The following is a 25,986-nucleotide window of genomic DNA, read 5'->3' as shown; positions in this document are numbered from 1 at the left end:
GATCATATCTGATCTGTATCTTAGCTCCTTCTATTTTAGACTAAAGAATGTTAGCACCGTGATAAAATATTTCTTCATGTTGGCAGTTCTCATTTGTAAACATAAGTTGAAATTTAAAAGAATAGCATTAAAGATTTACCTGTAGTGTGCAATTTTCATTTCTTTTTAAGAATTCCACAAATCTTTCCACTACACCAGATGTGTTAATTACTTCGTCAATAGGAGGGTTTGGCTCTAAAAATAAACACAAGGTTTCATAACAACTTGTAGGGATTAAACAGGCGTTTTTTATAAAATAAAATGCATGCATTTGAACATTTCAAGCAGCCTTTGCACATTGGACTTGTGGCCCATTTACAGGAATAGGAAATAATTATTCATGCACACATATTTAAAACACGTCCACAATTTTCCTTTCATGCTAGGTCTCCAAATCCAGCATGCACAAGGTGTTTGATTTGAATAATCCAAAATCTTTTAATTGAAATTGGGCTGACCTTTTCAATATATACTCTTTTCAATATGTAATTCTATTGTGATGGCCCATGTCCTTTTAGGGGGAAAATTACATTTTATCTTGGAGTGATGGTGCCTTTAAGAACTAGGCGTCTCCAGGACATGATTTCTGATAAAACACCTGGCTGCCAGTAAATGATCATGTGACCAGGTTGCCTGGGAGATAAACAATAGAGGAAAAATGGTCAACATAAGTTAATTATAGAGGTGTAATCTGGTGTTTAAACAGTTTAGGTTTTATATTTGATAACAAGTTGGCTGTAGAAGAGAAAACGTATCCCTCAAGAGTTCAGTTGAAAATTGTGTTGGCTAAAAAAATTTAAACCTCTTGTTAACTGAAGGACTTCTAACAGTATGTTGGGCTTCTGGTCTAGCCAAGCTCAGAGAGAGAGAGAGAGAGAGAGGGAGAGAAAGATTAGCAGCTCAGCTAACTGGCCAGAATATAAAGAACAGAAGAGAATGACTGAAAGGTTAATCAGGACAGAGTAAAACGAGTATTGGTCCTCCAGAGAGTGACAATGGGGAGTTAATAGTAGATAATAAGAAAATGGCAGATGAAATTAACAAATATTTTGCTTCACCTTCACTATAGAGAACACAAAAAACATTCCAGTAATAGCTGTAAATTAAGTGAAAGGAAGAGGGGTACTTGGTGAAATTACAATCACTAGGGAAGCAATATTGAGCAAATCGCTTGGGTGTCCTGATGGATTTCATCCTACGGTCTTAAGATGGCCAATGAGATAGAAGTGTTTGAGAGAAACTCAAGGTAATAGGAGAGAGTCAGTGTAGTTTTGTGAAAGAAAAATTCTGTTTAGCCAATCTATTGGAGTTCTTTCAAGGAGTAATACACACTGTAGATAAAGGGGAACTGTAGACAAGTTGTACTTGGATTTCCAGAAGGCAACTGATAAGGTGTCACAAAGGTCATTGCAGAAAATAAAAGCTGATGGTGTAGGGGTTAGCATATTAGCACAGATAGAAGATTGGTCTGCTGGCAGAAAACAGAGGCCAGAACCGGCTGCTCACGCCGCAAGGATCTTCTGGCCCTGCTAATGGCACACTCCCACTGCATGTTTCACATCTGCAAGGGGTTTATTCAACAGGAAACCCTGTTGACAATGGTGGGACCAGAAGATCCCGCCGCTGGCCAATGGCCTCATCTCACTGCAAAACACAGGGCAGGTTGCGTGGTGAATCCTGCCTAAAGAGTATGGATAAATGGTCTTTTTTTGAATATGACGAGTGGAGTCCCACAGGATTTTGTGCTGGAGCCTCAAAGCTGTACAATCTGTGTCAATGACATTGATGAGGAGGCCCAAGGTTCAGTAGCTAAGTTTGCAGTTGACATAATGATAGGTTGGAAAGCAAGTGTTAGATTTTGAGGAAGTGACCACACGAAAGCGTAAGGAAAAACAATTGAGGTTTAATGAACACTAGCAAACGCTTTGCAATCCACTCAGAGTCTGCTGCATCACGGCCCACATCTGCGCTGGGGTTTTTATATCCAGGTTGATCCCACTCGTGGAGAATCCCACCCTCTTAGTGGAGCAGTTCAAATTCTTTGAGGGTCACCGGTAACCTGATCAGTCTTCCCGTGACTCTTGTATATAAAGTAAGACACTCTTTCTCTCCCCCTCCTCCCCGCCCCCCCCCCAAAATGTACGAAAGTTTCCACCAAAAGGGGGCACGGGGGGGGGGGGGGGGGGGGACACCCCTGCACTTTTTTCACCCGAGGGTGCCACTCAGGTGTTAGCAGTGCAGGCCCTACAGCATGTAAAGCTCGGAGGAATCAACACTGGAGTCCATCACCTTGATGGAGCGGCCTCTGGCAGTTGTTCACTCAGGCCGCCGTCCCGGGCCCCTTCTGGTGGCTGTGTCTCCATCTTGGGAGTCAGTCATCAGCTTCTGACATCTTGGCAATGAAACACTCAGGGCATGCGGTGGCAGGGTTGGCAGCGCCAAAGATTGCGCCTTCCACAACAGGGTTGTGCAGCATGGGTGCGCGGCTGCAAAGATGGTCCATGTGTCAATTCAATACCGGGTCCTGGATGCAGACTGTATACGACACCGGACCTGTGACAGCAACACCCAGAACCCCCACCATCCCCAACGTTTTGTACCTAGACCATGTTCCCAGGTGCGAAATGTCAGAATGGCGTACATCTGCAAGAGTCACCGTCCTACTGCTCCTGTCCGCTGAGAATCTTCCCGCCGATATCAGGCAGTATGAGGCTGAGGCGAGTCTGCAAGTGACGACCCATGAATAATTCTGTTGATGCAATGCCTGTGGTAGCACGAGGCATGGTCCGCTAACAAGAAAACATGGCAAATATGTAGAGGGACCCTGTTGTCAGCTTCTGCATATCACGTTTGAATATTTGGACCACTCGCTCGGCCAACCAATTGGATCCGGGGTGATGTGTTTTGTTGTGGACGTGGCATACCCCAACTTAATTCCGCACTGCTGAAGGATGTTCTGTTGTCCGAGACCAAAACCTCCGGTATGTCATGGATGCTGAAGGAGAGTCAGGACTTCTGAATTGTCGCTTTCGAAGTTATTAACAGTGTACCATGTACGTCCAGCAACATTTGAGTGGCCGATGAGGATAAGGAACATCGGTCCTTGGAAAGGGCCGATGAGGATAAGGAACATCGGTCCTTGGAAAGGGCCGGCAAAGTCGGCATGGAGACGAGCCCATGGGTGCCCCGGCTTCTCCTACGAGTGGAGGGGTGCTGCGGTGGGAGCTTCTTCTGCTCTTTGCACAGGCTGCAGCACTGGGCTAGCTGTTCGATCTCTGCATCCATGCCTGGCCACCATACCGAGCTGCGGGCAAGCATTTTCATCTTCAACACCCTGGGGTGCCCGTTATGGAGGTCCGTCAGGATGGGGCTTGCTCCTTTCTTCGGAACCATGACGCATGTCACCCACAAGAGGATCCGGTCTTTGGTGCAGAGTTTTACAATTTTGGTCGTAAACGCCTTCAGATCACCAGGCAGCGTGCGATGCTGGGCCCCATACAGAACAATGTGTCAAACTCTGGCTATTTAGGAGTCGGTCGAGGTCCACGCATGTACCTGGCTGCCATGACAGGCAAGGTGCCCATGAAGTGCAAGGTGGTGATGACCTCGTCAGCACTGGAGAGTGTTGATGGCCTGGTCGGGAGCGGAAGCCAACTCAAGACCTCCGCATGCGGAATTTTTGTTCCAGGGCTGTGTTGTAACACGTAAGCTGCCAGAAGTAGGGCCCACCTTTGAATCCTAGTGGACAGTAACCACAGAGTGAGTAAAAGGGTGGATTAAGGAGCAAGAAGCTGAGTGGGTGCTTATGGAGGAGGGCTCCTGCAGAGAGACCTCCTTCTGGGCACTAGCCAGAGCGGCACTCCCATCCACACCTAATAAATATTCAACGAACCCAGCGGTGGTAGCAACATTCCAGTCGTGGAACGAACTGCGACAGCATTTCGGCCTAACCGAGATGTCCGATAAAGCCCCCATCTGCAACAACCACAGGTTCATGCCAACGACTATGGATGCCACCTTCAAAAGGTGGAGACAGGACGGGGGGACGCTGACAGTTAGGGACTTTTACACCAACAAGTTAACAATGCTCGAAGAGCTGACAGAAAGATTCCACCTGATGGTGGGAAACAAACTTAGGTATCGACAACTCAAAAACTTCCTACAAAAAGAGAAATAAAGACATACCCATGACTACCACGACAATCATTGGTAGAGGACCTGCTGGACACGGATATCTTGGGGAAAGGGAACTGTGGTGACATGTACGGGCGACTGCTAAAGGGGACCAATACCCAACTGGACGAGACAAGGGAGAAGTGGGAAGAAGACTTGGAGTTTGACTCTGGAGTGAAGCACCACACAGGGTCAAATCCACCCCCACATGTGCAAAGCTAAGCCTAATGCAGCTAAAAGTGGTACACCAAGCCCACTTAACCAGAACCCGAAAGAGCAGGTTTTCCCCTGGAGGTGGAGGATAGATGAGAAGGGTGCCAAGGAGGCCCGGCCAACCATGCAGAGGTGGGCAGAGGGGGCGGGGTTGCCTTGTTAATTAGGAATGAAATTAAATCAATAGCACTAAACGACATAGGGTCAGATGATGTGGAGTCTGTGTGGGTAGAGTTGAGGAACCACAAAGGCAAAAAAACCATAATGGGAGTTATGTACAGGCCACCTAACAGTGGTCAGGATCAGGGGCACAAAATGCACCACGAAATAGAGAGGGCATGTCAGAAAGGCAAGGTCACAGTGATCATGGGGGACTTCAATATGCAGGTGGATTGGGTAAATAATGTTGCCAGTGGACCCAAAGAAAGGGAATTCATTGAACGTTTACAGAAGGGCTTTTTGGAACAGCTTGTGATGGAGCCCACGCGGGAACAGGCCATTCTGGACTTAGTGTTATGTAATGAGCCAGACTTGAAAAAAGATCTTAAAGTAAGGGAACACTTAGGAGGCAGTGATCATAATATGGTAGAATTCAGTCTGCAATTTGAAAGAAAGAAGGTAGAATCAGATGTAAAGGTGTTACAGTTAAATAAAGGTAACTACAGGTGCATGAGGGAGGAACTGACGAAAATCGACTGGGAGCAGAGCCTAGTGGGAAAGACAGTAGAACAGCAATGGCAGGAGTTTCTGGGAGTAATTGAGGACACAGTACAGAGGTTCATCCCAAAGAAAAGAAAGGTTATCAGAGGGGGGGGATTAGGCAGCCATGGCTGACAAAGGAAGTCAGGGAATGCATCAAAGCAAAAGAGAAAGCCTATAATGTGGCAAAGAGTAGTGGGAAGTCAGTAGATTGGGAAGGCTACAAAAACAAACAGAGGATAACAAAGAGAGAAATAAGGAGAGGGTCAAATATGAAGCTAGGCTAGCCAGTAACATTAGGAATGATAGTAAAAGTTTCTTTAAATACATTAAAAACAAACGGGAGGCAAAAGTAGACATTGGGCCGCTCCAAAATGACGCTGGTAATCTAGTGATGGGAGACAAGGAAATAGCTGAGGAACTAAATAAGTACTTTGCGTCAGTCTTCACAGTAGAAGACATGAGTAATATCCCAACAATTCAGGAGAGTCAGGGGGCAGAGTTGATTATGGTAGCCATCACAAAGGAGAAAGTGCTAGAGAAACTAAGAGGTCTAAAAATTGATAAATCTCCGGGCCCAGATGGGCTACATCCTAGAGTTCTAAAGGAGATAGCTGAAGAAATAGTGGAGGCGTTAGTTATGGTCTTTCAAAAGTCACTGGAGTCAAGGAAAGTCCCAGAGGATTGGAAAATCTCGGTTGTAACCCCCCTGTTCAAGAAGGGAACAAGGAAAAAGATGGAAAATTATAGGCCAATTAGCCTAACCTCAGTTGTTGGCAAGATTCTAGAATCCATCATTAAGGATGAGATTTCTAAATTCTTGGAAGTGCAGGGTCGGATTAGGACAAGTCAGCATGGATTTAGTAAGGGGAGGTCGTGCCTGACAAACCTATTAAGAGTTCTTTGAAGAGATAACAAATAGGTTCGACCAAGGAGAGCCAATGGGTGTTATCTATCCTGACTTCCAGAAGGCCTCTGATAAGGTGCCTCATGGGAGACTGCTGAGTAAAATAAGGGCCCATGGTATTCGAGGCAAGGTACTAACATGGATTGACGATTGGCTGTCAGGCAGAGAGTTGGGATAAAAGGTTCTTTTTCGGAATGGCAACCGGTGACGAGTGGTGTCCCGCAGGGTTCAGTGTTGGGGGACACAGCTGTTCTCTTTATATATTAACGATCTAGATGACGGGACTGGGGGCATTCTGGCTAAGTTTGCCGTTGATACAAAGATAGGTGGAGGGGCAGGTAGTATGGAGGAGGTGGGGAGGCTGCAGAAAGATTTAGACAGTTTGGGAGAATGGTCCAAGAAATGGCTGATGAAATTCAACGTGGGCAAGTGCGAGGTCTTGCACTTTGGAAAAAAGAATAGAGGCATGGACTATTTTCTAAACGGTGACAAAATTCATAATGCTGAAGTGCAAAGGGACTTGGGAGCCCTAGTCCAGGATTCTCTAAAGGTAAACTTGCAGGTTGAGTCCGTAATTAAGAAAGCAAATGCAATGTTGTCATTTATCTCAAGAGGCTTGGAATATAAAAGCAGGGATGTACTTCTGAAGCTTTATAAAGCATTAGTTAGGCCCCATTTAGAATACGGTGCGCAATTTTGGGCCCCACACCTCAGGAAGGACATACTGGCACTGGAGCGGGTCCAGCGGAGATTCACACGGATGATCCCAGGAATGGTAGGCCTAACATACGATGAACGTCTGAGGATCCTGGGATTATATTCATTGGAGTTTAGGAGGTTGAGGGGAGATCTAATAGACACTTACAAGATAATGAATGGCTTAGATAGGGTGGATGTAGGGAAGTTGTTTCCATTAGCAGGGGAGACTAGGACCCGGGGGCACAGCCTTAGAATAAAAGGGAGTCACTTTAGAACAGAGATGAGGAGAAATTTCTTCAGCCAGAGAGTGATGGGTCTGTGGAATTCATTGCCACAGAGGGTGGTGGAGGCCGGGACGTTGAGTGTCTTTAAGACAGAAGTTGATAAATTCTTGATTTCTCGAGGAATTAAGGGCTATGGAGAGAGAGCGGGTAAATGGAGTTGAAATCAGCCATGATTGAATGGTGGAGTGGACTCGATGGGCCGAATGGCCTTACTTCCACTCCTATGTCTTATGGTCTTATGTCCCCTCTTTGCTCTCTTAATTGCTTTATTAAGCTCCACCCTGCGCTTTCTGTGCTGCACTAATGCCTCTGCTGATTTGCTCCCCTTGCAATCGCATCCCGAATATCTCTCGTCATCCATGGTTCTCGGGGCTAGTTACTCCTTCCTATTACCCTAGAGGGAACATGTTGGGCCTACACCCTCTCCATTTCCTTTATGAATGCACCCCCCCGCCCCCAACCCCACTCTTCTACACACAAGTAGCTGTTCCCAGTCTACCGTGACCAGAACCTGCCTTCTTTTACTAAAATGCGCTCTCCCCAATACAAATTTTGTTTTTTTGTTTTTTGCAACTTGTCAATTTCTCTGTCAAACGTACATTGTACCATGTCGTGGTTGCCATCACTAAAATGCTACCCCCTCCACCGCCACCTGTCCAGCGTCATTCCCAGAATTGGGGTCAGCACAGCGCCGTCCCTTGTCTACATACCGAGCTAAAAAAGGTCTCCTGTACATGTTAAGAAATCCATGCCATCTAATGTGGTTGCAGATCAGTGGGGTAGATATGTGATTGTGACAGGGGCGCTGGAGGGGAGATTAGTGGCGCTGCTAAGTATATATGGTCCCAATTGGGACGATGTGTGATTCACGAAGGTGGTGTTTGGGGCCATCCCCGACTTGATACACACAAACTGATGGGGGGGGGAAAAAAATCGGAGGACTTGAACTTGGTGCAGGAGCCAAGGTTGGACAGGTCAAGGCCGCGCTCGCTGGTCCCATCGGGGGGGGGGGGGGTCAAAGGTGTTGGCTGGGCTAATTATGGAAATGGGAGGGGGGGGGGGGGGACGACCCTTGGAGGTTTCTGCACCCGAGGGATCAGGAAGTAGTTGTTTTTCTCGGCGGTCCATAAGGTATACTCACAGATCGACTTTTTCGTGGTGGGGAAGGCTTTGCTGGCTGGGGTTAAGGAGTACTCGGCAATTGCAATATCAGATCATGCTCCGCATTGGGTGGATATGGTACTGGAGAAGGGGGTAGTACAGAGGCCGGGGTGGAAATTAGATGTGGGACTGTTGGGGGACAAAATTGAAAAATAAATTGAGGAATCTGTAGTTTCAACTGTACGGGTGAGATGTCGAAGGCAGTTGTCTGGGAGGCTCTAAAGGCGGTGGTGAGGTGATCTCAATTAAGGCTAAGGTGAAGAGGTTTGAGCGGCAGAGGGTAATAGATGAAATGCTAGAGGTAGATAGGACTTATGCAAAAGATGGGGACTCACCGAAGTTGGAAAAGAGGAAGGAACTACAGGCGAGCTTTAACCGACTTTAATGCGGTCCTGGATTCGACACCGGACTTGTCGGGCTCGAGGCCGGGGAGGGTGTCAGCAACAGCCAAGGAGCATGGGGGTTCATGAATCACATGGGGGGGGGGGGGTGGATCCATGGAGATTTGGGAGGCCAAGGGCAAAATAATTTTTGTTTTACTCCCATGTGCACAAGGCGTATTCCCGAATAGATTTCTTGGTGTTGGATACAACGTTGTTGGCAGGGGTGGTGTATATTGAGTATTCGGCGATAGTGATGTTGGACCATGCCCTGCACTGGGTGAGCAAAGGGAGGGCCCAGCGCCCGCAATGGAGGTTGGATGTGGGTCTGCTGATAGAGGAAGAGGTGTGTAAGTGGGTGAGGAATGCCATCCGGGGCGCTGTAGAGATTAATGACACAGGGGGGGTTTTGGCAGGTAAGGTTTGGGAGGCACTGAAGGCAGTGGTCAGGGGGCAGTTTATTTTGATTCGGGCACATAGGGAGAAGGTGGAGCGGGCGGAAATAGAAACGCTAGTAGAAGAAACCCTGCAGGCTTTGTGAAGGGTAGGTCATGCCTCACAAACCTTATCGAGTTCTTTGAGAAGGTGACTGAACAGGTAGATGAGGGTAGAGCAGTTGATGTGGTGTATATGGATTTCAGCAAAGCGTTTGATAAGGTTCCCCACAGTAGGCTATTGCAGAAAATACGGAGGCTGGGGATTGAGGGTGATTTAGAGATGTGGATCAGAAATTGGCTAGCTGAAAGAAGACAGAGGGTGGTGGTTGATGGGAAATCTTCAGAATGGAGTTCAGTCACAAGTGGAGTACCACAAGGATCTGTTCTGGGGCCGTTGCTGTTTGTCATTTTTATCAATGACCTAGAGGAAGGCGCAGAAGGGTGGGTGAGTAAATTTGCAGACGATACTAAAGTCAGTGGTGTTGTCGATAGTGTGGAAGGAAGTAGCAGGTTACAGAGGGATATAGATAAGCTGCAGAGCTGGGCTGAGAGGTGGCAAATGGAGTTTAATGTAGAGAAGTGTGAGGTGATTCACTTTGGAAGGAATAACAGGAATGTGGAATATTTGGCTAATGGTAAAGTTCTTGAAAGTGTGGATGAGCAGAGGGATCTAGGTGTCCATGTACATAGATCCCTGAAAGTTGCCACCAGGTTGATAGGGTGGTGAAGAAGGCCTATGGAGTGTTGGCCTTTATTGGTAGAGGGATTGAGTTCCGGAGTCGGGAGGTCATGTTGCAGCTGTACAGAACTCTGGTACGGCCGCATTTGGAGTATTGCGTACAGTTCTGGTCACCGCATTATAGGAAGGACGTGGAGGCTTTGGAGCGGGTGCAGAGGAGATTTACCAGGATGTTGCCTGGTATGGAGGGAAAATCTTATGAGGAAAGGCTGATGGACTCGAGGTTGTTTTCGTTGGAGAGAAGAAGGTTAAGAGGAGACTTAATAGAGGCATACAAAATGATCAGGGGGTTAGATAGGGTGGACAGTGAGAGCCTTCTCCCACGGATGGAAATGGCTGGCACGAGGGGACATAGCTTTAAACTGAGGGGTAATAGATATAGGACAGAGGTCAGAGGTAGGTTCTTTACGCAAAGAGTAGTGAGGCCGTGGAATACCCTACCTGCTACAGTAGTGAACTCGCCAACATTGAGGGCATTTAAAAGTTTATTGGATAAACATATGGATGATAATGGTATAGTGTAGGTTAGATGGCTTTTGTTTCGGTGCAACATCGTGGGCCGAAGGGCCTGTACTGCGCTGTATTGTTCTATGTTCTATGAACAGGAGATATGCAGAGGTCATGGAGGAAGGGCTGCTAAAGGAACGCAAAAGGATAATAACCTGTGATTATCCCTCTCTCCAGTTGCTCCGTTTGGACCTGTAAAGACTTAATTACCTGCAAAGACTCGCATTCAAAGTATTTTCTTACATCTTTGACACTGTCTATATATATGTTTCTGGAACCTATCTCTTCATTCACCTGAGGAAGGAGCAGTGCTCCAAAAGCTAGTGATTAGAAACAAACCTGTTGGACTTTAACCTGGTGTTGTAAGACCTCTTACTGTGCTAAAGGAACGGCAGAGATAGCAAATGGAATTTGGGCTGTTATCTACAGGTAAGGCGGTAGGGTAGTTGAAAAGGGTGGGAGGGGCGGTATAAGAGTATGGGGAGAAAGCGAGCATGATGTTAACGAACCAGTTGAGGAAGCAGAGGCGGCAAGAGAGATTGGGAAAGTGAAGGACACAGGTGGGAATACTGTCCTGGTCCCGGCGGGGGTGAACAGGGTGTTTAGGGACTTTTATAGTAACTTGGATGAGTCGGAACCCCCAGCGAAGAGGGAATGAGATGGTTTCTGGAAGGGTTGGAGATCCCGAAGGTTGATTGAGGAGCTGGTGGAAGGCCTTGGGGCCCAATTGGGCAAGGCCATGGGACCGGACGGGTACCCAATGGAATTTTACAACAAGTTCTTGGGTGTTGGGACCGCTGTTGGTAAGGGCCCCCAATAAAGGCAAAGGAGTTGGGAGTACTCATCCCGACGTTGTCACAGGCGTCGATCCCCCTCATTTTAAAGCGAGATAAGGGCCTGTAAAATTGTGGGTCATACAGACCGATCTCCCTGTTAAATGTAGATGCCAAACTACTGGCAAAGATCCTGGACATGAGGATCGAAGACTGCATCCCACGAGTAATACAGGTTCGTTAAGGGGAGGCATTTGGCGAACAACATTTGTTACACAATGTGATTATGATGCCTCCAGAGCAGCGCGAGGTTGAGGTGGTGGTGGCCATGGACGCAGAGAAAGCCTTTGATCGGATAGAGTGGTATAAATTGAATATGGGTAAAAGTGAGGTCTTTGGGCAGCACAGTCGTTAGCACTGGGACCGCGGCACTGAGGACCCGGGTTCGAATCCTGGCCCTGGGTCACAGTCTGTGTGGAGTTTGCACATTCTCGCTGTGTCTGCGTGGGTTTCCACAACACAAAGATGTGCAGGTTAGGTGCATTGGCCATGCTAAATTGCCCCTTATTGGAGAAAAAATAATTGGGTACTCTAAATTTTTAAGAAAAAAAAGACTGAGGTCTTTGCGTTTCAGGCGAGGGGGTAGGTGAGCCGGTTGGGTGAGATGCTGCTCAAGGTGGTGGGAGGGAGCTTTCGGTATTTGGGTATTCAGGTGGCGCAGGAGTGAGAGCAGCTGCATAAACTGACTCTGGGTCAGTTAGTAGAACAGATGAGGGGGAACTTGGAGGTGGGACGTGCTCCTGTTGTCATTGTAGGGGCGGATACAGACAGTTAAAATAACGGTCCTCATGAGGTTATTAATGGTTTTTCAGAGCCTCCCAATTTTTATTCCCAAGGCGTTCTTTAAAAAAGTGAATGTAGTGATCTCGGGATTTGTTTGGGCGGGTAAAACCCCGCGGGTGAAGAAGGTGCTGCTGGAGCGGGGCGTGGAGGCTGACTCTTCCGAATTTTATCAATTACTATTGGGCAGCAAATATTGCGATGGTCAGGAAGTGGGTAGTGGGGGAGGGGTCAGTTTGGGAACAGGTGGAAGCAGCCTCATGTAGGGGCACTGTTAACGGCACCTCTACCGTTCTCGCCGGCCAGGTACTCCACAAGCACGGTCGCAGTGGCAGTCCGGAGGGTGTGGGGACAGTGGAGGCAGCACATGAGGTTAGAGGGGGCGCCGGTTTGGTCACCGATTTGTGAGAATCACCGGTCGCTCCAGGGGGGGCTGGATGGGTGGTTTCGGAGGTGGCACTGGGCAGGGATCGAGAGATTTGGAGATCTGTTTATTGATGAGAGTTTCCCAAGCTTGGAGGAGGAGTTTGAGTTGCCAGGTGGGAATGGGTTCCAGTATTTACAAGTGAGGAATTTTGTGCGAAGGTAGGTTTCGACCTTCCCACATCTGCCATTACAGGATATGGTGGTGCCGAGGACAGAGTAGGAGAGCGGAAGGTCTCAGAGATCTATCAGGAACTGATGGAGTGGGAGGGTGTCCCAATAAGAGAGGTGAAGAGATGGTGGTAAGAGCAGCTGGGTGGCGCCGGATTATGGGAGGAAACCCTGAGGCAAGTCAATGCATCCTCGTCGTGTACCAGGCTCAGCCTGATACAATTTAAGGTGGTCCACAGGGCACATATTACTGTGGCTTGACTGAGCAGGATCTTTTGAGGGGGTGGAGGATAGATGTGGGCGCTGTACAGGGTAGTCCTGCAAACCATGTCCATATGTTTTGGGCATGTCTGAGGTGGAGGGGTTTTTGGCAGGGGTTTGCTGACGTCATGTCAGAGGTATTAAAAGTGAGGGTGGTACCGAGAGTTTGGAGTCTTTTCGGGCTACAAACTCAACCTTGGCAAAAAGCAAGGTCTTCCCGGTGAACCCGCGAGGGGGAGGGGCATAGCTGGATGGAATGCCGTTTAAACAGGCCTGACAAATTCCGCTACCTGGGGATAGAAATCGCTCAGGAATAGCCAGGCATCCACAAAATGGAACCTGACCAGTCTGATGGAAGTTCAAAAGCCCTAGAGAGATGGGACACACTCCCACTCTCCCTGTCAGGGAAAGTGCAGACAATCAAGATGAACGTACTGCTCATGTTCCTCTTCTTGTTCAGATCCATTCTGATCTACATCCCCAAGAACTGGGGGGCTTAGCCCTCCCAAACCTGCAATATTATCACTTGGTGGCAACTGTGGAAAGGGTAAAGGGGTGGATAAAAGAGGCAGAAGCTGAGTGGGTGCTTATGGCGGAGGGCCCCTGCAGGGGGAACTCCCTCGGGGCCCTGGCCACGGCCGCACTCCCATCCCCACCGAACAAACACTCAACAAGCCCAGTGGTAATAGCAACACTCCGGTCGTGGAACCAACTGCAACAGCACTTCGGGCTAACCAAAATGTCTGTTAAGGCCCCCATCTGCAATAACCACAGGTTCACACCCGTGACAATGGACGCCCCCGGAGAATCCTGGCGATCGCCTCAGCAGCACCACCCAAAGCTGCAGAGTAGCGGTCTGACTTGTCGGAATTTCTCCAGATGGAGAAAATCAAGTTTGCCATCCGGGGGTCGGGAGAAGGCTTCCAGAAGACATGGGAGCCAGTCACTCAGTTGTTCCAAGACCTGTTTGCAGCTAACAGCCAGTAAACCAAAGGGAGCTGAAAACACTCCAACAGAGGGCAATGAAAGGGGTAGGGGGGAAACAATGAAACATAGAACCCAACTACCAACAACAAAATACACGGTGTCATGCCAACCACACGAGCAGAATACAGGAGCTAAAAAGAGGAAAGAGAGCATGCCAGACGGCTAGAAGGGGAGGGGGGAACCGAGTCAGGAATAAACACCCACTGGAGAACGTAAAACCAAGAAGCCGCAACTGATGTAAATAGCTAAAAACAACAGATGTATATACAATGTTTCCGTTTTGTTTGATTATGGTTTTATTTTTTATTATTATAACACTCCTCTTATTTTTCAATGTATGTTCACAATTGCCTTTGCTTGTATCGCTTAAAAAAATCATTCCTGCACAAGTTAAGAGTGCATAGCTCTGCTGGTGATATATTATCATGGAAAGAAGATTGGCAACAAACAAGGAGTCAAAATAAATGGGTCACTTTCAGGTTGGCAAACTAACCAGTGGAGTGCCACAGGGTTCAGTGTCAAGGCCTCAACTATTTACAATCTTTATTAATGACTTGGATGAAGGAACCAACCGTAATGTGGTCAATTAGCTGATAACTTGCTTTCCTATCTATCTTTGCATTATGAGGAGGATTCAAAGTCTGCAATGAGAGAAAGACAGATTACATGAATGGACAAAAAATTAGGTGTATAATATGGGAAAATGTGAGGCTGTCCACTTCGACAGAAAAAATAGAAAAGCAGATTATTATTTAAAGGGGGAGAGATTGCAAAATGCTGCAATGCAGAGGGATCTGGATGTCATTGTAAATTAATTACATATACAGGTACACCAAGTAATTGAGGAAAATAGAATATTGGTCTTCATTGCAAAAGGGATGCAATACAAAAGTAGGGAAGTCTTGCTACAACTGTGAGGCGTACTAGAGTACTGTGCAGTTTTGGTCTCTTTACTTGGCTGCTTTGGAAGCAGTTCAGAGAAGGTTCATGGGCTGACTCTTGGGATAGGCAAGTTGTCTTGAGGAAAGGTTATAGCTTAGAAGAATGGAGGGGTGAAAAATTTTGAGGGGGACTTGACAGGGTAGATACTGAGAGAATGTTTCCTCTTGTGGAGAATCTAGCAATATAGGACAGTTTAAAAATAAGGCGTTTTCTTCCAAAGGAGAGCAGTGGAGGCCAAGTCATTGAATTTATTCAGGGCTGAGTTAGATTTTTGATTGACAATAGAGTTCAGGGTTGGGGGGGGGGGGGGGGGGGGGGGGGGGGGGGGGGGGGGAAAGAGAGACAGGCAGGATAACAGAATTGAGGCCACACTCAGATCAGCCATTATATTATTTAATGGCAGAGCAGGCTCAATGGCCAAATAATACCTGTTCCCAATTGTTATTTAAAGAGAATAAAATGAATTGATGGTGAAAATTCAATCAGAGGAAGCAGTGGCATAGTAGTATTGTTACTTGACTAGTAATCCAGAGTCCGAGGGCAACGCTCTGGGGACCCAGCTTCAAATCCCACCATAGTGGATGGTGAAATTGGAATTGAATTAACGATCTAATGATGACCATGAAAACATCGTAAATTGTTGTAAAAACCCATCTGGTTCACCAACGTCCTTTAGGGAAGGAAATTTGCCATCCTTACCTAGTATGGCCTACATGTGATTTCAGATCCACAACAATGTGGTGGATTCTTAAATGGACGTGAGGGATGGGCAATAAATTCTGGTCCAGCCACCATGAAAAAAAAATTACAATTTATCCATACAAGTAGAGAGTTCAGAATTTTAATTAGTAAGAATTAACTGTCATTTAAATACAATTGGCAATTAACTCACCCTACCTTTTGGTTAGGTTTCTAAGTATCATTCTGCAAATATTAATAGAAGCAAAAATGTCAGTAAGATGAGAAGCACATCGATCAGATGATTGGAAATCTGCAGGCCATGCCATTTAAAAACAACTTCCAACCTGTCAGCTAAAGATGAACAAGTACCAGAGTAACAGTAGGATGTTTTGAAAATGGATTTTGCCACAATTTGACATGCAAACAAAATGGTCAAAAGATGTATTTCAAAGTTTTATAATTTGGAAGACAGTGAAGCAGTAGAATTGGTTTTGAAATGCGAGTGCAAAGAACACACTGATGATGGTTGGAATGCTTTCTCCTGTGCCATACTGTCAGAAAAATACCGTTGGACAATACTATATGTGGCACTAAAAGCAAAATACTGTGTATTCTGGAAATTTGAAGTAAAACAGAAGATGTTGGGAAAACTCAGCAGGTCTGGCAGCATCTGCGGAGAGAGAAACAGAGTTAACGTTTCGCGTTGTATGATTCTTCTTCAGATGCTACCATACCTGGAGTATTTCCACCATTTTCTGTTTTTAGCACGATATGTGGCATGTGTTTGGTTAAGAGAATATGAGCTCCTGATCTCTCCGCATGATTAACGTTTAAATTTAGTCAGGTTTCCATTTTAAAATCCTCAAAAGGACATAAAATAATTTGAGGGGCTGTTGTCCTGAAAGTGTTCACTTAGTAATTTTTGACATCATCCATGTTTCCTTTGTTTAATTACCTTTGGAAAGCAATTTTCGAAATTTTTGAGTGGTAGCTAGCTGCTGCTCAGTATCATCAGAGAAAAGCATCTGTACCATTTCCCTTGAGATCACACTCTCCTGAATTGAAAATACAATTTTTAAAAATACAAATAGCACAATTTCTTTTGTAACAACAATTCATAAATGTTTAAAAGGAAAGCAATTATTATGATACAAAAGCAAAATACGGCAGATTTTGAAAGGCTGAAATAAAAACAGAAAATGTTGGCATGATTCAGCAGACTTGGCAACACCTGTGGAGAAAAACTGGTTAACATTTCAAGCCTGTATGGCTCTTCTTCAGGGTTAAAGAGTGGGAGAAATGTGACGGATTATATATTGTATTAGAAGTGGAGCAGCTGGCACAGAGACAGTCAGTGATAGGAGAGAGCTCAGAGAGAGTTTGCAACGAAGGTGTCTCGGGCACAAAACAGAGGTAGCGATAATGGCAGTGTCAAGGGCTACAGAAGGTGCTGATAGTGGCATAAAGATAAGATTGCAGAATTTTGTTAAGGGGAGAACAAGTGTGCTCAGCAAAAAAAAAGCTAAAGAAGTGACAGATGACCCAGTGGGGGCGATAGAGGGGGTCTTTGCATTCGGACAAAAACTCTTTGGGATAAAAAAAAGGGGTTAAGATGGAGGAGAAAGGTCACAGTTCAAGTTGTTGAACTCAGTGTTGAATCCCAAGAGCTGTAATGTGCTTAATCAGGAGGTGCTATGCTTCTCCTCCAGTTTGTGTTGAGCTTCACTGGAATATTGTAGCAGGTCAAGAGCAGACATGAGACACGGCAAGAGGGCAAAATGCTGATTTGAAATGGAAAATGACAGGAAGTTTGGGTCATGCTTGCAGAGTGAAGGTGTTATGCAAAGCGGCCACCTCGTCTGCATTTAGTCTCCCCAATGTAGAGGAGACCGCATTGGGAGAAGTGCATACAGTAGTCCAAATTGAAGGAGATGCCAAGTGAAATGCTGCTTCATCTAAAAGGAGTGTTGAGGAGGGAAAGGGGCAGGGTGTGATGAGCAGATGAAGTATTTAATGGTGGCATCATGCCAGAGTTGGTGGAAACGACAGAGGGTGATCCTTTGAATCCTGAGGCTGCTGGGGTGGAAATTGAGGACGAGGGAGAGAATTGAAGAGAGAGGGCAGAGATGCAAGTTAGAAGAGACATTAGAGGATGGCATCATTGGAACAAATGTGACGGAGGTGGACAAACTGGGAGAATGGGGCAGAGCCTTTACAGGAAGCGGGGTGTAAGGAGTCGTAATCAAGGTAGCTGTGGGAATTGGTGGACTTGTAATGAATATTGGTGGTCATTATATCACCATAAATAGCCATGATGTGGCGATGCCGGCGTCACCTGAGGAAGGAGCAGCGCTCCGAAAGCTAGTGACATCAAAACAAACCTGTTGGACTTTAACCTGGTGTTGTAAGACTTCTTACTGTGCTCACCATAAATAGAGACAGAGAGGTCAAGAAAAGGAAGGGAAGTGTTAGAGATGGATTTTGCAAAGGTGAGGGAGGGAAACTGGAAGTAAAATTGTTAAATCTTTCCAGGTCCAGATGAGAGCATGAAGCAGCACCAAAAGTCATCGATGTAATGGAAAAGGAGTTGTGAGAGTGGGCCAGAGTAGACCTCCGCAGTCAAAGGATTATCCTACTCCATTTCCACCAACTCCAGCATGAATCCACCATGAGACACATCTTTCCCTCAACCTGCCTGCCAACATTCTGCAGGGACCTCCATCACCGCTGACTCTTCATTCCCTACCCATGGGTCCTTCTCTGGCAATCACAGATAGTGTAACATCTGCACCGTTACCTCCCCCTTCCTCACTGTTCCAGACTCCAAACACTCCTTTCAGGTGGAGCAACATTTCATTTACACCGCCTTCAATTTGGTCTACTACATTCACTGCTCCCAATGCAATCTCCTCTATGTTGGGAAGACTAAATGCAGACTGGAGAACCCCTTTGCAGAACATTTTTATTCAGTTCGCAAGCATGACTCCAACCTTCCTGTCGCTTGCCATTTCAATGCAGAATCTTGTTCTCATGCCCACAAGTCAGTCCTTGGCCTGCTGAAATGCTCCAGTGTAGCCCAAAGCAGACAGGAGAAGCACTTCACCTTTCGATTAGGTATGTGACAGTCCTCATGACTCATTGAGTTTATCAATTTTAGACTGTGACCGTTCTCCTCCATCTTAACCCTCTTTATTCAAAACATTTTTGTCCCAACACAAAATCACTGGACCAGTCACTAGTTTATTAACTTTTCTTTTCACTGAGCACTGACTTTATTCTCCCATTAACAATATTCTGCAATCTTATCTTTATGCCACTAATAGCATCTTCTATAGCCTTTCACGCGGTTATTAATGCTTCCTGCCATGTGCCCTTAACATCTTTGTTGCAATCTCTCCTACCTCCCATTATTACTGACCTTTTTTTCTGCCCCACCTCCTCTTATGCAGTATCCAATCCATCATCTTTCGCCCTCTCTTCAGCTCTGAAAAAGTCATACGGACTCAAAATGTTAACTCTACTTCTCTCTTCACAGATCTTGTCAGTCCTGCTGAGGTTTTCCAGTATTTTCTGTTTTTATTTCAGATTTCCAGCATCCTCAGTATTTTCCTTTTAAATCTGGATCTGCACCCAGCTTGGCATTGCAAAAGCACACAATACAGAAACTCTAGAGAACACAGTTTCATCAACAAACAGGATACTTGAATTATGAATACGCTTCACTGATTTATTTTGACTCAACTGCATCAGTTTAGAAGAAATAAAGCAGAAAATGAAACATTTGCAACTAAATAATACAATGTTTTAACATTATCTGCTAATAGTCATGCATTCAACCACAATTACCACCATTTCTTGTCAGCCACTGTACATCTATCTATTTTATAGAATAAATTACATTATATAACTCTTCTAAGCTTATACCCAAGTTGTACTTTTTAAGTCAGTGTTTTATAGATTTCTGAAATTTTTTTAACGGCCTTTAAGATTAGGGCAATATTGCCCATGTCATGTTGCTTTAAAATGATAGTGGTCATTAGTGATTTTTTTTGTAGAAATAAGTACCTTGATGGGCAGTTTAGAAGATATGATGAGACAGAGTGGTGTAAACTAGGTTAATACATAGGACACACAAATTAATGCCAGCCCAACAGCTTTTACAGTCATTTGTTCTTGTCCTAGTATACAATGGAGGCTATAAAGTGACATAGATAGGTCTTTCTCAAGGAGGTAGGTGCTACCCAGGACATGGCAAAGACGAGGAAACTCTAGAAGGATTCAAAATTGTTGAATAGACAAATTACCAGGATCAGGTGAGATGCATCCAAGGAAGTGAGAATGGAAATTGCAGGGGCGATAGCCATAATCTTCCAATCTTCTCTAAACTCAGCGGAGGTACTGGAGAATTGCAAATCTTAGGGTTGTAAGGATAGCCCCAGCAAATACAGGTCAGTCAGTTTAACAGTGGTGGGAAAGGTTCCAGAAACAACTATTCAGGATAGAATTAGTTGTCACATGGAAGAATGTTGGTTAATTAGGAAGATCCAGCATGGGTTTCAAAAGGGGAAATATTGTTTAACTAACTTTTGAGATAACAGAACTGGAGAATTCAGAACAGATTTTCAAGAATGGTTCCAGGGATGAGAAATGTCAGTTATGAGGATAGACTGGAGGGGTTGGGACTGTTCTTCTTGGAGAGAAGATTCGATAGAGATGTTAAAAATCATAAGGGGCTGGACATAAGAATACGTAGGAAAAAATTGTTCCCACTTGTAAAAGGTCAAGAACGAGAGGGCACAGATTTAAAGTGATTTGCAAAAGAAGCAAATGTGATGTGAGAAAATCATTTTTCTCACAACGGGTGGTTCTAGGTTTGGAATGCAGTGCCTGTAAGTGTGGTGGAGGCAGGTTCAAGGTATACGAGGTATTCAAGAGGGCATTAGATATTTGAATAGAAATAATGTGCAGGGGAGTGGCACTAAACCATGATGCTCATTTGGACAGCTGGTGCAGATATGGGCCACATGGCCTCCCTTCAGCACCATGACAATTCTGTGATTCACAACAGTCAAATATCTAGGAAAGGAGTATAATGTGGGCAAATATGAAATTGCCCGTTTTGGCAGGAAGAGTAAAAAAGCATGTTATCTAAATAATGAGGGATTGCAGAGCTCAGAGTCAGAGGGATTCAGGTGTCCTAATGCATGAGTCACAGAAGGCTAGTAGGTCATGCTTCAGTTGGTGATACCACATAATAATAATAATAATCTTTATTATTGTCAAATAGGCTTATATTAACAGTGCAATGAGGTTACTGTGATTACCCACTCACATTTACATAAAAGAACCAGACCATGCTATGAATATGTAACACATTTCCAGACACAGGTAATCAACTTTGCAGCAGGACAAAGGACAGACAAAGAAGCCATCAGGCTCAAAATGGCTGGTCAGACAAGGGTGTTTTAGAGGACAAATGATCTTGATTGAATCATCCGGATGAACAGGAATACTGTTTAGTCCCATTAACGCTTTTGGGTCTGGATGGGACAATGGAACTCAGGCCAGTTGTGGGCGCATACCTATGACTCAATGCAAGCAGACCAATATAAAAGGAACATCGGAACAGATCTTTAGCAATAATCTGCGAGTCCCCCAGGCACAACCATCACAAGAAGGGGGGGGAATCCTAGGTTTCAAAGCTGAAAGAAGATATCCACATTGAGCAATCGCAGCCTGGTCAGCCTCTTTCATTAAGTGTGGGTAATACCTAGAGCTCAGCTGAGAGTCCAAGTCATACTTTGTGCGAGAGTGTTGCGGATAAAATTTTGTTAAACTGTGAACCTGTTTTGTGCTTTGTTCATCTCACAAGTAAGAGCACCTGGGTAAAACCGGTCGAAGTGTCGGAGATTTTACAGACAACACTAGGCTTGTATCCACTGGAGTTTAGAAGACTAAGTGGTGACTTGATTGAAACCAAGATCCTGAGATTTCTTGGGCTGTGGAGGGGATGTTTCCCCTTGTGCAAGAATTTAGAACTTGGGGCCTCGATTTAAAAATAAGTGGTTGTTCATTTAAGATAGAGATGAGAATTTTTTCTCTGGTAGCGAATCTTTGGAACACTTTCTCAAAAGACAGTGCGAGCAAAGTCTTTGAATATTCTCAAGATATAGCTAGAGAGATTCTTGATTAATAAGGGGGTGAAACGTTATGGGGGTAGGTAGGAATATGGAGTGGAGGTTACAATCCGATCAGCCATGATCTTATTGAATGTTGCAGCATACTCGAGGGGCTAAGTGGCCTACTCCTGCTCCTGACTCGTATGACTCCTGCTCCTGACTCGTATGACTCCTGCTCCTGACTCGTATGACTCCTATGACTGCTGCTCCTGACTCGTATGACTGCTGCTCCTGACTCGTATGTTTGTGTTTATTGAATTCAATTTCACAACTTGCCATATGAACTCAAGCAACATGTTAGTTCAGTACCATAACATTAATATGAAGATTTGATTAATTAACATGGTGATTATCCATCATATATGGTTCCTACCCCTGCTGCAGTTGAGTTGACATACGAGTCCATGAGAGGGCTTTCAAATATGGCCAACTCTTCATTGATAAGCTCCACATTTCTCCTTTTAAACAGCTGGAAAAAAAAAAGTAATATTTTGCGTCAAATTTCAGAGCTTTCTTATAATGCACACTTCCGAAAAAGAATCACTTTATTAAGGATCAGCAAAACATTGTTGACTTTTTAATAACTTGGATCTGTTTTGTTATCCAAAAATGTGAGGTGGTTGGCAAAAGGATGGGATCATTTTTCCAATAAAGATGGTGTCATAGTTTTAGGGAGGAACTCAAGGATGTCTCAATTTCACATGCAAGGTCAAGTTTATTTTGTAAATAAATTTTAGGCAATAACAATAACCTGTTTAAAATTGGCAATGATAAGTTTTTAAAAAGTGTTTCTACTCTGGGCGGCACGGTGGCGCAAGTGGTTAGCACTGCTGCCTCACGGTGCCGAGGACCCAGGCTTGATCCCGGCCCAGGTCACTGTCCGTGTGGAGTTTGCAGATTCTCTCCGTGCCTGTGTGGGTCTCACCCGCACAACCCAAAGATGTGCAGGCTAGGTGGATTGGCCACGCTAAAATTGCCCCTTAATTAATTAAAAAATTTTAGTGATCAATATCAAATTTTCAACCATGACCTCCTGGGTTTATTGTAATTAATCTACACCATGCCAAATCACATTTTAGGATATCCTAAAGTACTTCACAACCAAGTGATTTCAAAAGGAATCAATCACTGTTAAGTATGCAGTTTGCACATTCTTCAAGCTTTTTTTTTTTAAGTGGAGAGGGGGAAACAAAGCTAGCTAGAATCATAGAATCCCTACAGTGCAGAAGGAGGCCATTCGGCCCATTGACTCAACTCTGCACTACTTCGGCCCACTGCCCCACAACAGTCCAAATTAGCGTTCTGTATTGCACCATCAACTCAAGCTTGATCCCATTGAAAAATTGATCAGGGTTCAAGTTATCAGTAGTGCTCATGCTCAAATTGGTTTGTGCTACATCTGGACTATTTGAAAATGAAATGCCCGAACCAAGCTTGTCCAGCACTTGGGACATGGGCGCGTTACCCACCTGTCTGGGTGGGCACACTTGTGCATATGATAATTAACAAATAAGGAATAAAGACGCCCGCCTGCCCCGCACACGGGTTCCTCACACAACACCTATCAGCAGCAATTGTAGGTGAGAAATAGGCCACGATTGGAGGAGCAGTCTCCTGCAGAAATCTTCAAGTTTCCCAAGCCATTTTTCCAGTATTTTCAAAAACAAAATCACTTAGGGGCAATCAGTTGGACAAGCTCGACCTAAACTAAGCCATGTGACAGACCTGTTGTTCTCGCTTTTGTTTCCTTAGCTGAATTCCTTCTTCCTCCCTTCTCCTACGCATTTCCTCAGGATTTAATGCTTTGTTCTTGTAACGATTCATTCTGTAGTTTTCTTTTGCTGGACTAGCCGTGGTTTCTATGGAAAAATGTTAACGTTTAAACAGTGAAATCCATCACAACACTGTTGTGCTCCCAATTTTCCAGTGGCAAATTCACACCACTATTTTATGAAAAAAGATTAAAATACATTACCGTGAACAGAGACAATTGAACAACATTGTTGTTACATTCTACCTTTAACATGGTAAAACATCCCAAAGTGCTACACAGGGACAATATCAAACATCATTTGATATTGTCAGACAAGGAGAGATTAGGTTGGATTTCCCAAAGTTTGGTCAAGGAGGTTAACTTTAAAGGAGCATTGTTAAAGAGGAACACCATCTTAGCAAACCACTGCTCCATCTCCAAACTTGTTTTTTTTAAATCCCCAAGGTCTTGAACACATCACCTCCCAAATGCAAGCCTATATCTTTTCCATAACTGTTTGAGCCCCAGTTAAGGTTTCTTCCCCTGCCACAGCAATGAAATGGCCCTTTTCAAACTTTTGCACAGCCAGTGGATTTCACTGTAGCAACAGGAAAGGCAAAATGAATGAAGTATTCTTTCTTGAGTTAATGCAAAAGGTACTGCAGGAAAAGGATGGATTTCATGTGACATTTCAGTGAACATAATTCATAGATAGAATACAGGTAATAAAACAAATCAGCCGACAAAGTATTGTAATTTAAATTCAATGGTTCAGACTTCAGTATAAAATAATGTAATGTTGCTTGGGAGGGGAGGTGCAAAGAGAAAGTGAAATAAAATTGCGAGAGAATAAATGAAATCCCATTTTCCAGCAGTCAAGAAAATGAAAGATTGATCTGATAGAGGTTTTCAATAAAGGATGTTAAAAGTAGTGATATTAGTCTCAAACGAGTAAAATCAATGAGGCCTGCTTTAACAAATCCAAACAAGAATTTTGACAGAGTCATCCAGACTCTCTCGCTCTGCAGAGATGCTGCCAGACCTGCTGCGATAGTCCAGTATTTTCTGGTTTTGGTTCAGATTCCAGCATCCGCAGTATCAAACTTTTATCAAACAAGAATTAATGTGGAAGCTAGAAAACAAAACTTTGCACAGCAGAGAGAATTTGACATTTTCTCCTGTTGAAAGAGTGTCAGTATTTGTTAAAAATTCCTTCAACGGAATCAACGGTATTGGGAGTGAAGTGTGTGGAAATAAATAAAGTACCCACTGCATTAAAAAATGCATATTAATTATAACATATAGAAGAGTCCTTAATCCAATCAGTAAAATGTTGCAAACAAGAACGCAGTAGTCAAGATTTGATTTTGATTCAGATCTTCAAAATTCATTCAAATGTCAATATATAACAGACATTCAATTTGCTTGGATGTGCCCTGCACCATGCCAATGATGATAAGTAGTTAACCAAATGCTGAATCCCATTTTACACAGCAAACTATATTGACTGAATCACAGTTAACAAAGTTGATTTATGCACCGTTCTAGCCACTGTTACATAAATAATAGCTTAAAGTCACTGAGCAAGTCCTGCTTAATATTATGTTAAAATTGACATGGGAGTTTTAGAGGTTCTGTCCCCCCGTGTATTCTGACCTGATACTTGACAGTACAGATTATTGTCGAATATCAGAACACAAAAAACCTAAGAAATAAGAGGAATAGGCCTTTTGACCCCTTACGCATGCCTGCTCTGCCGTTCAGCAAGATCATGGCTGATCTGACTGTGGCCTTAACTCCCAACTTTCCTGCCTGCCCCCCACCACCCACAACCCCCAACTCCCCTGTAGATCAAAGATCAGTCTAATTTAGCTTTACTTGTGCTCAATACCCCAGCCTCCACCAATCTGGGTAGAAAACTCCAAAGGCCAACAGCCCTCAAGAGTGGGAGGCTGCTTATTTTTCAACTGTGTTCCCTAGTAATAGAATTTCCCATGAGGTGAAACATACTCTCAACGTCTACCCTGGAAAGCCCCTTAGAATCTGCAAGTGTCAATAAGATTACCTCTCATTCTTCTAAACTTCAATGAGCCTTTAATCCCAGGACTCAAGCAAATATCCCCATAACCCTGTAACCCCACCGAACCATTAGACACTATGGGGCAATTTAGCATTGCTAATACATCTAACCTGCACATCTCTAGACAATGGGAGGAAATCGGAGCACCCGTAAGAAACCCACGCAGACGCGGGAAGAAAGTGCATACTCCGCACAGTCACCCAAGGTCAGCATTGAACCTGGGTCCCTGGCGCTGTAAGGCAGCAGTGCTAACCACCGTGCCATGCTCATTCTCTCTGATGTGTTGATGGTACCTCTCCAGGACTGGAGGTGGCGTCTGCATGTAATCCACGTTTGAGCCGAGTGTTGGAAGGACAACCACCTTGTACACAAAGTTCATGGCATCAGCATGGATGTTGCGATTGTTAAAGGCCCTCCCTCTTCTTTAGGCCTCCGAAGGAGGCGCTGGTGGATTGGATACGATGTTGGATCTCCGCATCGATGTCAGCCTTAGACGTGAGTTGGTTCCCCAAGCACGGCTTGGAGATTCTCTTCTGAGAGTAGAGCTGGCAATGTCATTCACCTACTGAAATTCCATGAGCGATGATGTTGGTGTAATTTTCATTTCTGGATTTAACCAGTTGAAGTCAAAAAGATTTGCCGTCCATCCTGTAGATAA

The 25,986-nt window shown here is 44.8% G+C and overlaps 1 protein-coding gene across 3 annotated transcripts in view; it reads right to left on the bottom strand.

The window, feature by feature from the left end:
* LOC140411009 (importin subunit alpha-7) overlaps positions 1 to 25,986 on the bottom strand; it is a 130,123-nt gene that overhangs the window by 67,260 nt on the left and 36,877 nt on the right. For all 3 annotated transcript variants that reach the window (XM_072499960.1, XM_072499967.1, XM_072499976.1), the window contains exons 2-5: positions 23,221 to 23,354; positions 21,869 to 21,964; positions 16,272 to 16,371; positions 140 to 234 (exon numbers count right to left, since the gene is read on the bottom strand). In XM_072499960.1, coding sequence (XP_072356061.1) covers positions 140 to 234; positions 16,272 to 16,371; positions 21,869 to 21,964; positions 23,221 to 23,354 — 425 coding nt within the window. The remainder of the gene's footprint in view (positions 1 to 139; positions 235 to 16,271; positions 16,372 to 21,868; positions 21,965 to 23,220; positions 23,355 to 25,986) is intronic.

The sequence above is a fragment of the Scyliorhinus torazame genome, chromosome 1 (genome assembly GCF_047496885.1).
Source record: "Scyliorhinus torazame isolate Kashiwa2021f chromosome 1, sScyTor2.1, whole genome shotgun sequence".
NCBI classification, from domain to species: domain Eukaryota; kingdom Metazoa; phylum Chordata; class Chondrichthyes; order Carcharhiniformes; family Scyliorhinidae; genus Scyliorhinus; species Scyliorhinus torazame.
Note: the sequence above shows the minus strand (reverse complement) of the source record. Positions and strands in the feature narration are given on the sequence as shown.